At 44.0% G+C, this 12991-nt stretch overlaps 1 protein-coding gene across 18 annotated transcripts in view; it reads left to right on the plus strand.

The window, feature by feature from the left end:
• Positions 1-280: 280 nt before the first annotated feature.
• The window catches only part of LOC311426289 (E3 SUMO-protein ligase PIAS2-like), a 64195-nt gene continuing 51484 nt past the window's right edge, over positions 281-12991 (plus strand). For 15 of the 18 annotated variants that reach the window (XR_014686649.1, XR_014686650.1, XR_014686651.1 and 12 more), the window contains exons 1-5: positions 677-803; positions 4217-4691; positions 7949-8033; positions 8586-8636; positions 8762-8852. Coding sequence is in view for 15 of the 18 variants with exons in the window: in XM_084502590.1 (XP_084358716.1) it covers positions 780-803; positions 4217-4691; positions 7949-8033; positions 8586-8636; positions 8762-8852 (726 nt within the window). In the remaining 3 variants the exon portion in view is untranslated. Of the gene's footprint in view, positions 315-676; positions 804-921; positions 941-2099; positions 2276-4216; positions 4692-7948; positions 8034-8585; positions 8637-8761; positions 8853-12991 lie in introns of those variants that run through there. The other 3 variants (XM_084502586.1, XM_084502585.1, XM_084502587.1) reach the window with 3 other exon arrangements.

Genomic DNA, 12991 nt, shown 5'->3' on the forward strand with positions numbered 1-12991 from the left:
TCTGCCAGTTTCTTAAGATAGGCTCACACTCTTATTAGGAGACTGGCCTTGGTAAGGGGCCCAAGGCTTCTTGCTTTAGTTAATTTGCACAGTGCACCATAGTTAGCAAAGACGCTAAGTAGCATCCTAGTTTAATGCTGTCAGTGCTCTATCTCTACTTGATAAGATTCTCCTCACTCCCTCTCTCATTATCACTGTAACACAAATGATGTGTTTTCAATTAGATGGACAAAACTAGGAAAGCTATAAAATTACTGCTGGAGTCTGATCTTCTCATTTAATACACTTGAACCACGAGTTTATGGGAGCTTTTGGTGAATAATTTGAATTTTAATTCTGCCTAAGTCGTGTGCGAGGCCTTGTAGGATGTGCGTATATTTGCCTGTAGGATGGTGATAATTGAAATGAGGGGCCTAGAGGTTACCTAAAAGACATATTTGTGTACTTAAACTTAATTTTGGAAGAAGCGGCGCCCTTAATTGGGAGGGAAAAAGCAGCGCCCGGGGGTGCGGGATGGCGCCGGGCGCCCTTACAGCGACGCCCCTCAGAGCCCCTAGCCCTGAGGTGGGGCAGGCCCGCAAACTGCCCGGTGTCCCGCGGGCCGCCTGCTCCCTGCCTCCCCGAGGTTGGGGGCCGGCCGGGGGCCTTTAATTTTTATTTGCCTGTTTTCCCCGCCGGAGCCGCCCTTATCCCGTCACGTGACGGGAGCGCGCACTGGGTTCCCGATGGTGGTGGCGGCGGCGCGGCCCGGCGGCGGCGCGAGAAGGCGCGGGTAGAAAATGGCGGATTTTGAGGAGCTGCGGGTGAGGAGGGAGAGGCGCGGTGGGGCCGATATGCTGCCTTGGCCGTGTGGGGTGTGTGGGTGGGTGGGTTTTACTTCGGCCTTTCCCCTTGGGAGGCGAGAACTCGGACCAGGACCAGGGCTGCCTTTGCCTTTCCCGTGAGGAAGTGGGGTTACTTTTTTTTTTGCCTTTATTTTTTTTCCTTCTTTCTTCCTCCCCCTCTCAACGTCTTAGAAAGTCGGGGCGGCTGCCCGTGGCCCGAACCGGGGTGGAAGCCGGCGCCGGGCTCGTCTCCTCCATGAAGCACAAATTGCTGTATTTCCTCGCAGACATGTTGGCTTTAATCTTTTATTTTACAGCTCTTGTGTGACAGGCTTCGGCGGGGGGTGCCCACAAAGGGGTTTAGGTGTGTCCACAGAGAACTGTTTGCGGTGCTTATTTCATTTCTTCCTGCCTTCTTCCCTTGCGTTTCTTGGCCGATCCATTGGTGCCTTTGGTGAGAAGGGAAGCATTGCCCTTGCCTGGCATCCCCACCTGCACAAGTGCTGCCAACTGAATGCCTCAGGGATGCCGAAGCCCTCCCTGCCCCCAGCCTAACTCTGCTGTGCCAGTGAAATGTGGCTGCGGAGTTAGGCATCTGCATAGAGAAAGGTCTGATGGCTGTGCGTTTCCCGCCACTGGTCATAGTCTGACCAGTGGTGGGAAATGTGCTGCAATCACCAGAGAATTTCCTATGCCAGGGCTTCTTCAGCACTAACACTGCTCCGATGTAGGTGAGGAGCTCAGTCACGAACACCTCAGGGAAAGAATTGTGTTCCCCTACTGGAGAAAGCAGTGCTCTATCTCAATCTTGGGTTTAAGAAGCATTGCCTTATTTTTTCCTCAGTTGTTCAAAGGTTATTTTTAACTTGTGCTTGTGTGTTTTCTTGCTTAGTGTTCTGACTCACTTGCAGCCTGCTTTTTAAGAGCTCTCAGAGGGTGTAGCTCTGGAGATGGCTAAACCCCTGCTGTTAACTAGCAGAGATTGCTCTCCTTTTTGTAGCTCCTCTTGATGTTTGAGCCAGGGCCATGACTTGCATTTTCTGCTGCACTGTGCTCCTTTATCTAGATATGTGTAAGTATTGATAGATAGTTTGGGAATTGGGTACCTACGTGCCTTTGAGATTGTACGCATCTGAGGTGCTTTCCAAAAGTAACACAGGAAATACGGAGGGGGAAAAGGGAATGGGACTTCAGGCCAACTGCAGAACTCTCCTTTCTTCACTGGAAATAAAGTATCAGAACTTTTTTTTTTTTTTTTTTTTTTTTTTTTTAAAGTGCTAGTCTGAACAGATGCCTTCTGACGTTTCCATTCATCTTACTTTGTAACCTGGAGTGCCTCGGAAATGAGTGCGCTAGCCTCTAAATTATGGAGAAGATGATTCTTGAAGTTATTGAGGCACACCTGGGGGACAGTGCAGTCATTGGTCCCAGCCAACATGGGTTCATGAGGGGTAGGTCCTGCTTAACAAATTTGATTTCCTTTTATGATAAGATTACCCGTCTAGTCAATCAAGGGAAACCAGCTGATGTGATCTTTTTGGACTTCAGCAAGGCTTTTGACACGGTTTTCCATAGGATCCTACTGGACAAAATGTCCAGCATACAGCTAAACAAAAACATCATACGATGGGTGAGCAATTGGCTGATGGGTAGGGCTCAAAGTGTTGTGGTTAATGGGGCCACATCTGGCTGGCGGATGATCGCTAGTGGGGTCCCTCAAGGCTCCATTTTAGGGCCAGTCCTCTTCAATGTCTTTATAAATGATTTGGATGTAGGACTAAAAGTTGTTCTGAGCGAATTTGCCAACGACACCAAACTTGGAGGAGTTGTGGACTCGGATGAGGGTGGAAAGGCCTTGCAGAGGGATCTGGACAGATTGGAGAGCTGGGCGATTGTAGTGGGTTTACGTGGCAAGGTTTTGGTAGCAGGGGGCCATAGGGGTGGTTTCTGTGAGAAGGATCTAGAAGCTGCCCCATGTTTGGTAAGGGCCCCACTGCTGACCAGAGCCGAGCCGAGCCAATAAGCGATGTCGTTTTGTGCCTCTGTGAGAGCAGATTTAAGACAGGGGAAAAAAAAACGCTGCGCCACACAGCAGCTGGGAGAGTGAGAGGAGTGAGGAACAGCCTTGCAGGCGCCAAGGTCAGTGAAGAAGGAGGGGGAGAGGTGCTCCAGGCGCCGGAGCAGAAGTCCCCTGCGGCCTGTGGTGAGGACCATGGTGAAGCAGGCTGTCCCCCTGCAGCCCATGGAGTACCGCGGTGGAGCAGGGTTCCACGCTGCAGCCTGTGGAGGAGACCACGGTGGAGCAGGTGGCCATGCACCGACGGAGGCTGCTGCCTGTGGAAGACCCCTGCCGGAGCAGATTCTGGGCCGGACCTGTAGCCCGTGGAGAGGAGCCCACGCAGGAGCAGGTGACCTGGCAGGAGCTGCTGCCCGTAGGGGAGCCAGGTTGGAGCAGTTTGCTCCCGAGGGATGGACCCCGTGGTACGGACCCATATCTGGAGCAGTTCTGGAAGAGCTGCTGCCTGTGGGAAGCCCACGCTGGATCTGTTTGGAAAGGACTGCATCCCATGGGAGGGACCCCATGGCACAGGGATGAGAGTGACTGAGAAGGAGCGGCGGAGACAAAGCATTATAGACTGACCACAACCCCTGTTCCTCTGCGCTGCTCGGGGGGAGGAGGTAGAAGAGGGTGGATGCAGGGGACGGTGTTCTTGTTTCCTTTCCTTTGTTTCTCACTTCTCTAGCTTGTTAGTAATAGGAAATAAATCTTACTATCTCCCTATGCTGAGTCTGTTTTGCCCGTCACAATAATTACTGCGCAATCTCCCCGTCCTTATCTCAACCCTTGAGCCCTTTGTGTTGTATTTTCTCTCTCTTTCCCTTTGAGGAGGGGGAGTGAGAGAGCGGCTGTGGTGGAGCTCGGCTGCCCACCCAAGTAAAACCACCACAGTGTCTCAGAATAAACTATGCAGAACTTATTTTATAACGCTTGTTTTATTTCTTATAATGTACTGGAGAACAGATAACACTGATTTATCTGATTTTTTTATTTTTTATTTTTTCCATGAAGTGAGATATTTTGTATCAGATGATGCTTCTAGTTTCCTGTGGAGTTAGGATAGCATTGCATTGTTTCTTTGGTGTTGAAAGTGGAAACGACTCAACTACAAGTCCTTATAACCAATAACACAACCAAGCTCAACCTTCCTAGACACGTTACTTCTTTGCTTTAAGCTAACTGTACTCTTGTTCTGGGTAAGAGTATGGGTAGTATCTAAGATGACTGGGGAGGAACTGGAACGATGGAAGTTCAGGTCTTCACCATGCCCTTCAGAACAGATGACTTACTATACTATCGGTGCACTTATGCTTCTCTTGATTTCTCTTTCCAGAATATGGTATCAAGTTTTCGTGTGTCTGAACTGCAAGTGTTGTTGGGCTTTGCTGGACGTAATAAAAGTGGACGGAAACATGACCTCCTGATGAGGGCACTGCACTTACTGAAGAGCGGGTGCAGCTCAGCAGTGCAGATAAAAATCCAAGAACTCTATAGGTGTCGGTACCCAAGGACGATTGAAGGACTCTCAGACTTATCAGCTATAAAACCCATCATTTTCAATTTGGACAGTAGTTCCTCTCCTGTGGAGCCTGACCTAGCTGTTGCTGGGATTCACACGCTCTCTTCTACTTCAGTCACGCCTCAGTCTCCTTCCTCCCCTGTCAGCTCCGTGCTTCTCCAGGACGCTAAGGCTCACTTTGAGATGCAGCAGCCGTCCCCTCCAATTCCACCTGTTCATCCTGACGTTCAGCTGAAAAGCCTGCCTTTTTATGATGTGCTAGATGTGCTCATAAAACCTACAAGTCTAGGTAAGTGTTTGATAGTACTGCAGGTTGTTTAATTTGGAGGATAGGTATTGCTTATGACAGCACGAAGTCCAGGCTTACATTTTTATTTTTATTTTTTTTCCAGCTGGGGAAAAGTGGAAATTCCCTTCTCTTCTTAGTGCTGGCACTGCCCTTTCTCTACCTCTTGCCCCCCAAAGGGCCAAGCCCCACTTTAGTAATAATAATAAAAAAAGTATTGTGTTCTGCTGATACCCTAGATTTAAAGATAAACGTGACTCTCTTTTCAATATTAAGTTACTTCTGTCTGAATGATTTGGACCTAAAGTATCTGTTTGATACAAGGGAAGAACACCTGTCAGGCCAGCAGGAGAAAGATTTCAGGGTCAGTAGTTAAGTTCCTGCAGTGTAAGGAGAACAAGTTCACTGTTTTGTTAGCTTGTATTTATCTCGTTGCAACAGAGGCAACAGTTCTGCAGGTTCTGGCATCTTGCATTGAGATGCTTTCTTTGGGCATCAAATGCTGAATTTTGTGCTTGGTTTACTGGTAGCTTCTCAGCCTGCTGGTTGTTGCCATACTGGATGTTAAAATGCAGAGAAGATCTTTGTCTTCCAAACAACTCGAAGTCTGAGTTAGCTTACTCAAATGCCTCATTCTTGAGCCTATTTATTTGGAAATAGGCTTGAAATTTAACTTTTTTTTTTTTTTTTAAATGTTCTGTGATGATTTAGTAATACTGTTTAGAAACACTGTTAGCATTTTGCAAGCTGTTTGCATCCCGCTAAACTCTTTAGTTTTTTTAAGTGATAAGCATCTTGGGTTGTGACATTTACCTAAGTGAGGCATATGCTAGTCATCCTCCAGTATCTAAAGCAGCAAGCATTACTAGCAAGTGTTCCTTACACTACTTGTAGTCACTTGTGCTTGTGTCATGGCATCCTGTTAGGGAGAGGGTCCCTCTCCCTATTATTGTCTTAATGCATGGATGGGCTTGATATCAATGTGTGCTTTGGGATCGGCTGACTCTATAGCTCATCCCAGCTTCTTCCTCCTCCCTCCTCCTCACGTTCACTCTATACAGTAGCTGAATACATTAATTATATTCCTTTGTTGCAGAAAGAACAGCCAAAAACACGACAGACACCAGTATGGTCAGATCATGCTCTCCCTTTATTACCCGAATAGCCTGACTTTTATAGCAAACTTAACAGGGGCGGATAGTGTCTCACACAAGATTATTGGTCAAAAGCACTCAGACAAACAACTGCAAGAAAACAACCCCAACTGCAAGAAAACAACCCCACCTGCAAGAAAACAACCCCCTTGCGATTAGCAGTCACGTAGACCTTGTCCTTGAAGCCAGCTGCTGGCAACAATATTTTTCTAAATTCCTCAATCGGGCGATGTGGGAACACTGTCATGGGAACTTCTCGTAGTCGTCCTGGTAGCTTGGTTTGCTCAGCTGCAGCAAGTCATGTCCTCCTTGCTGTTTCAAAAATCCCTCAACATTCCTTAATTATCCTGTATTACAGGACAACTGTTGGCTCGTAGTTAACCAGGCTTGTTGCCAGATGTGTGGTCACCTTCTCCCATCTAATGTGGTGTGTCCTCTGCATTGTATTTCTGTTATGCAGTTACTGGTTTTGGTCAATGATATCTGGAGGTGGCAGTAATATGCTGGAAAATGATCTGTAACAGCTGTTTTCAGTTTTGGAAATGCTTGCTTCTTAAACTGAATGCTTCATCAGGGTGTCAGTGTGTTATAGTTAAAATTGCATGAAAATCCTCTTTCCCTTGAAAACCGTAGGCTCTCTTGGTGTTGCACAGCTCTCATAGAAGTAGGGTTATCTGATTCTCCAATGTCTGTATGTGGGTGAGAGGGACAGAAGGAATGTAACTGAGTACCTGCTTGCCTTAAAATTCTTCCCGCCATGCAATACCTGAGGATGGCAGCAGCTGGAGCTGCAGCTCTACGTGAGGAGTAGGTAAATGAGAAGTGAGGAATGGCTTGCTGCGTAAATAATGAATTAGTGACTTTAGCGTGGGTTCGTGAGCAAATTTGAAAGAAACACTTATTAAATATTTTCAGATTGATATGGGTAGATCATAGTCCAAGTTAATAGATATGAGTGGCTGAGACATGAAATAAATGTGTGTTTAAGAATTCAGAAATCAAACGGGCACATAGCTCAGTGCTAGGAGTGTAGTCTGCTTCATTGCAGTTCTTTGAAAGGCAACTGCATATGTATTCTTTTATGAGGCCATAAGAGCAGCTGTGGATGTGGGGTTTAGCTTTAATCCACCACTTGGTACAGTACAAGTTTCAATTTTAAATGTGTCCCAATATTTTGAAATATAAAATGCTGTCTAACATGTGCATGATACCATGTATTTGAATTGCTTGAGGAACTTGCGTGTGTTTTTATTCCACCTGGATTTGTCCTTTTTGTATGTTTTCCAGGCAGATTTTTCTTCTCTTAATGTTACAGTGTATGTGACAGCCTAGCTCTTCCATTTGGCTGGTTTAATGGTGTTGTTTTTAGGCTTGTTCTTCTTGCTGGATACTTTAAACCATTGGACAAGTCTAGTCTACCTTTATTTCAGGTCAAGTTTTCTAACTGTTCAAGTGAAAAGAACTATGTACATACTATAAATCCTTAATACAAAAATACTATTGCCTGCCATCACTGACAGACAAGTAGGATTCTGATATGCAAGTTATCTTTATTTCTGGCACCCTCCCTCCCTAAAGTTTAGTGCTGACTATTCCCAGATGCAGAGTGCAGCTGGCTTCTTTGGCATTAGGAGTTGTTCCCTACCTTCCTCCCCAACAACTTAGCTACATCTAGCTGTTTCTGCACTGAGTAATTTTCCAGCTGTCCATTGATAGCTCCTGGTGTGCACTTTCCCATTATAGTACCTTAAAATAGTTGTAAACATCTCTCTGGTGGTACTTTCTCCAGGTACCCAGTGTTACATTTTGTTGTTTGTACCTTTCTTCCCCTGAGGATTACAGTGCAGGTTGCCAAACTTCTTTAGTACTGAAATGTAATGTGATATTAGCCATCTGAATATAGCTGAATGAATGATTTGTTCTGTTGCTTTCCTGTTGACAGTGGCTTGCAGTTCAACAACAATTTGTTTGTGTTCTTAAATGACTTGTGTGTTGTTTCAGGAAAAAACTCACTTGCAGGTCCTGTTCTAATCAATTATTTTAATCATAATGGCTAAACCTCCTCTTGTCTCTTTTTTTTTTTTTTTTTTTTTTTTTTTCTTCTAGTACAGAGCAGTATTCAGAGGTTCCAAGAGAAGTTTTTTATCTTTGCTTTAACACCTCAGCAGGTCAGAGAAATCTGTATTTCCAGGTAAGAAGTGTTTGGCATAGTGTGGTAACCACTTTTACAGAAGTTCAGGACAAGGGGATTCTTTATTTTTTTGATGCATCCCATAAGCTTGCAGGTGGGGAATGATGATCTGCACGATAGTTATGCTGAATTAATCTGTTCTGGCTTCTTCTGGAATTAGCACAGAATTTTTATGTAGTTGGGGTAAATCTGATGCTATTGAGGAGCTGATAATTATTTGAAACAGTAATTGTTACTATTTAGAGAGGTGGTAGGCTTTTATTCCCTGCATGTTTCCTGGCTGCAAGAATGGAAGGCTGCTTTTATCTTTTGTCCCGGGATTCATGTTTTTACAGGACCTGTGATGTGAACAGAGTCTTTTTGGATAGCAAAAAAAAAACCTGTTGTGTCCTGTCCGTTCCCCCCCCCCCCCCCCCCCCCCGCATCATAACTTAGTAAAATAAGAGCAAAACTTAGTGATGGGATAGGTGTATTAGTTCTTTCTGCATATGACTGGATTATGAGACCTGCTGTCTAAATAGGTGCTTCTCTTTTCCTTTCTCTTTGTCATAGGGACTTCTTGCCAGGGGGCAGGAGAGATTACACAGTCCAAGTTCAGCTAAGGTACCTGTTTCATGATATTCCCTTTATGTTATATTAGCTAATCAAGAAGTTATGTCTTGATGTTTGTGGGGAGACATGAATGTAGTGACACGTGAAAATTATGCCTTCTCTTTTTTGGGATATAGGTTATGCCTGGCAGAGACAAGCTGTCCTCAAGAAGATAATTACCCTAATAGTTTGTGCATTAAAGTAAATGGGAAGCTGTTTCCATTGCCGGTAAGCTTGTGCTTGCACGTATTTGTGGTTTCTTTGACTTGGGGTGTTTGTCTTTCTGTAATGCTAGCTTGCTAAAATAATCCAGCACTTTATTATCTGTGAGGTAGCCGTTACTGCTATCAGCCATGATACAGCTATCGCATGGCTTAATTACATTTTAGCCAATTGTAGTAAGCCTCATCTGTGCAGGCAATACAACAAGAACACGAGAAATCTTCTTTATGGGTCTTAAAATTGAGTTTGACTTGATTGGCAGTAGCCCTCACTGGTTAGTATATCTATTTGTGTACTGGTGCGAGTTCCTACTTGTTGTGAGGAAACATCATCTTGTGGATGTTTGTATACTGTTCTGCACCTCTCTGGTTAGAGCAGTGTTCATTGCAGGGATGATGAGCGGGCATGTTGTAGGGCTCCCAGCAGTTGCTGGAATAGAACAGTGTTAGCAGTCAGGCACTTTGGTTTCTACTGTAAAAATTACTGGGTGGGCAGGGCCACCTTGAGTCTCGAATATATGTGAAAAGGGAGCAGCATTCCTATTTCTGAACAAATCTCTGAAACAGGTATTTCTGTACAACAGAATGGGGGAAACTCTTACCTAATTCATTCTGAAATGCTTCTGGAAGATGGAAAAATAGTTTTTCCAGCAGTATATGTAAAATGTTTGATGGGAATGGAGGTGTGAAATGTTATCCACCTTCTTGGCATGTCAGATATGTTTATCATGTCCTGTTTTTCCCTTGTGCTGCCTCCCCTTCATGTGCAACCATGACTTTCTTGCCTCTCAACCTAAATGACTCTACCTGCTTCTATAACGATTGCACCACTCTTCTGTCTTGAGCATCTAAAAGTGTTTCTTTGAGACATTTCCTGGTCAGTACTTCCTGCAGACACAAGCTGTTCTGTGATAAACTTGAAGGTTTTCCTTTCTTCAAGCAACCCAAAAGAATTGGGTCTGATGTTTATCCTGTGGATATCAATGACTGATTCTTCTCAGTCTTGTTAATATACCTTATACCCGTTACACTGTGTTATGCTATCCATTTTATGTGTAACACGCTACAGTTGTAGCAAAAATTCTGTGATTTTTGGATTTAAATCTGAAGCAAAGTGAAAGTCCTGTAGGTTCTTTCTGCACGCTGTAAGATGGCTTGTTGTTCTGTTCAATAGAAACCTTAAGTGAGGAAGTAAATAAAGTGACTTTTGTCTTGGCAACTTTCCTGCCTCAGAGACAACAATTGTCCGCTTCAGTAGTGTTAGGTAACTAATCGGTGATACCAGTCTCTGTTGTCAACTTGTACAATTCTTAAATGAGTACTGTTCTGCCTTTTCCTCGTATAGCAGTTCATGCCTCTGCAGATGTCTGAATTATTCTAGGTTATCTCCTTGGCTGCGATTCTTATCAGAAACTTCAGAGAAGTGCTGCCAGTGTGCCAATACTGCTTTAGGTTGTGCCAGCTCGTGCTACCACAGTGTTTTCTTCTGTTCCTGCAACTGTCTGTGCCTACCTCTTACAGTGTGTCTTCTGACTTGAAAAGAATAAACATGGAGCATTGCATGCTGGTGTCTTGGCAAGTAACGAGGATTTTATATGTAATGTCTACAACAGGTGATTCTCCTGTTGCCTTCTCATGTGAGTGTAGGCAAGACAAAACCCAAAAGTCCGAAGAAGTAACCTGCTTTTCTTCCAAGGAAACCTCTCTAGACCACTGCAGGTCTCTTTCAAAGGACAAAAATGAAATCTGTCAAGGCAGGCTGGAAATGACCACATGGAAGAACAATCAGACTTTCTTTTGATACTTTTTTTTGGTTACAGCAGAGTCCACGTGTTTTGACTGTTATGGTTCTTGGAAGAAGTATGGAAGACTTAGACCCAAATAACTCTGGCACATGCTAGCTGCTAGAATTGGCAGCCTAACTGAGCAGTATTAGGCCATGCTGGTTGTGATAGGCAAGCAGAGCATTCTCTCTTTAAGTCCCAGAAGGCTAGGAACAGAAGACCTTAATGTGTTTTAGGAGTACAAGATTGAGTCTGACCCCTGAGGGTCTTTGCTTTGTGGGAGAAAACATCAAAAGCTTGACTGAATTGAAGCATGTGAGCAGTGGTCAGCCTTCAAAAAGGGAAAAATGGGAGATGTGTAAAAAAGCAAAGAATGCAACTATTTGGGTTTTTCTTGACATCTGCTGCTTCCATATTCTGTGATAAAGCACACGTGGGAAGACTCCTCATAGCTATTGTCACTTATCTGGGGCGAGAACCAGTTTTGGAAGACTTCTTTCAGCAATTGCTGTCCTCTGCTCTGGCCTGGCAGACCTGGGTCCCTGTTCTGTTGCTGCAGGCAGTAGCCCTGTGCAAATGATTAATAAAGGGCAGTACTGAAGTACAGCCATGGGTGGGCTTTCCAGGGAAGAGTATGGACTAGTGGTAGAACTGCTCTGGAAACCTGGTAAATGATAACTATTGAGTCCTCCCTGGATTAAGGGCAGTAGTTATCCAGTGGTTATCCTATGGTATGCTCTTCCAGTAAGCAGAAGAGGCCTCCAGTTCTGAGTTGCATGAGATGACTTCTGTGGCAAGACAAAAGATACAGCAGAATTTCTGCTGGTCTTGCTTACGTGCTAGCTATGAAGGCAAATATTTGGGGGGGGGGGGGGGGGGGGGGAAGTGTCTGGAAACTTCAGAAATACTGCCTAAATGCTGTGTGAAGATATTCCTAAAATTCCGCCTTGGAGCTAAGAATTAAATGAAACATCGAGGCTATCATTCCTAATCCTTGAAATAAATTAAAAATGGCAAGACAGTCTGTTTTATACTGGGTTGCCTGATCCACTGTTTGAAGAGGTGGCCTGGGAATATTGGCTGTGCTGCGCTTCTGGTGCAATAAAACTGTGTAGAGACGCTCCTGCTCAGGTTCCTACCGGAGGCTGGAAGTTGTGCTGACTCTACTAGTACAGGAGCTCTCCAGATTGCTTTCCCGTATCATTAGGTGAACATTGAACATGTGCTGTGTGCTCTGTGGGAGAGTTTCTGATGAAGTAGCATACATCAGCAATTGTTGCTTATTTCTAGTTTTTATTTTCAGAACTCTTCTTTCACAGTAACTCTGTTTCTAAGCATTAGACCATGAGATTTTTCTCACAACACACATGTTCCACTAATTTTCTTCAGACAGGACCTTCTGTGAAGCTATTTTATTTGCAATTGCAGTGGCAGGCATCCTGCTAATTAGGAGCGCATTATAGTAAACAAATCATAACCTTTCTCGATGCTCCTCTATATGTACTTTTTTTTTTTTTTCAACCCTTTAATTTCTCCTTTTTTTTTTTTTTTCCTCCCCTTTCTTATGTTTTGAGAGCTTGTGATCTTTGTTTTACTGTTCCCACACTGCTCATCCTGTTTTTCTCAAGCTTCTACCTCATTTTGGAACAGTGAGACCTTCTACTGTCCACTTATCTACTTAGCATTTCTCCTTGTTATGACTACACAGCTACCTTGGAATACAGAAAATTAGTTCTCCACTGCAAAAACACAACTTAGTTTCTCACAATTCCCCCCCCCCCTTCTGTTCTTACTCCTATTGTTGTTTTTGCACCTCTTCACATACCGCACTCTTGAGTTTTTCCAACATTAAGGCGCAATATTCTTCTTCGGATGTCACGAGGGATGATAGATATACAATGCCATTATTATTACAATACCAACAAATAGTTGTTTGTGGTTACCTGAATAGAATTGTCTCAAAGTTAGTTTCTCCCAAATTTTTCTAAGTCCTCAGGAAGTGTCATCTTGAGCTACTCTATGTAGGATGTTGTTTGTTGTTTTTTTTTTCCCAAATATTTTTGAGATCAGTCAAATTCGTCCTATTTGATCTACATATATACAGCAACTAGTATTAATTACAGTGCACGCTCCTCCTTATGAGGTTATTAATACATTTAATACTATTTGATTCTAGAGTACTATTTTTGCAAACTTATCAAACTTACTTTCTAGTTCTTCAGTTATAGCTGAGATATTTACAATAGCGTTTTCTAATTCGCTCACCCCTAACCAAGGTAAAAACCACCTTGCAAAACTGTGAAATGCTAGAGAATTTTACTAGAGGATTATCTGGAGTCCACTTAATTCTGCGTGTGGTCTC

Source organism: Aythya ferina (genome assembly GCF_964211825.1).
Source record: "Aythya ferina genome assembly, chromosome: W".
NCBI lineage: Eukaryota > Metazoa > Chordata > Aves > Anseriformes > Anatidae > Aythya > Aythya ferina.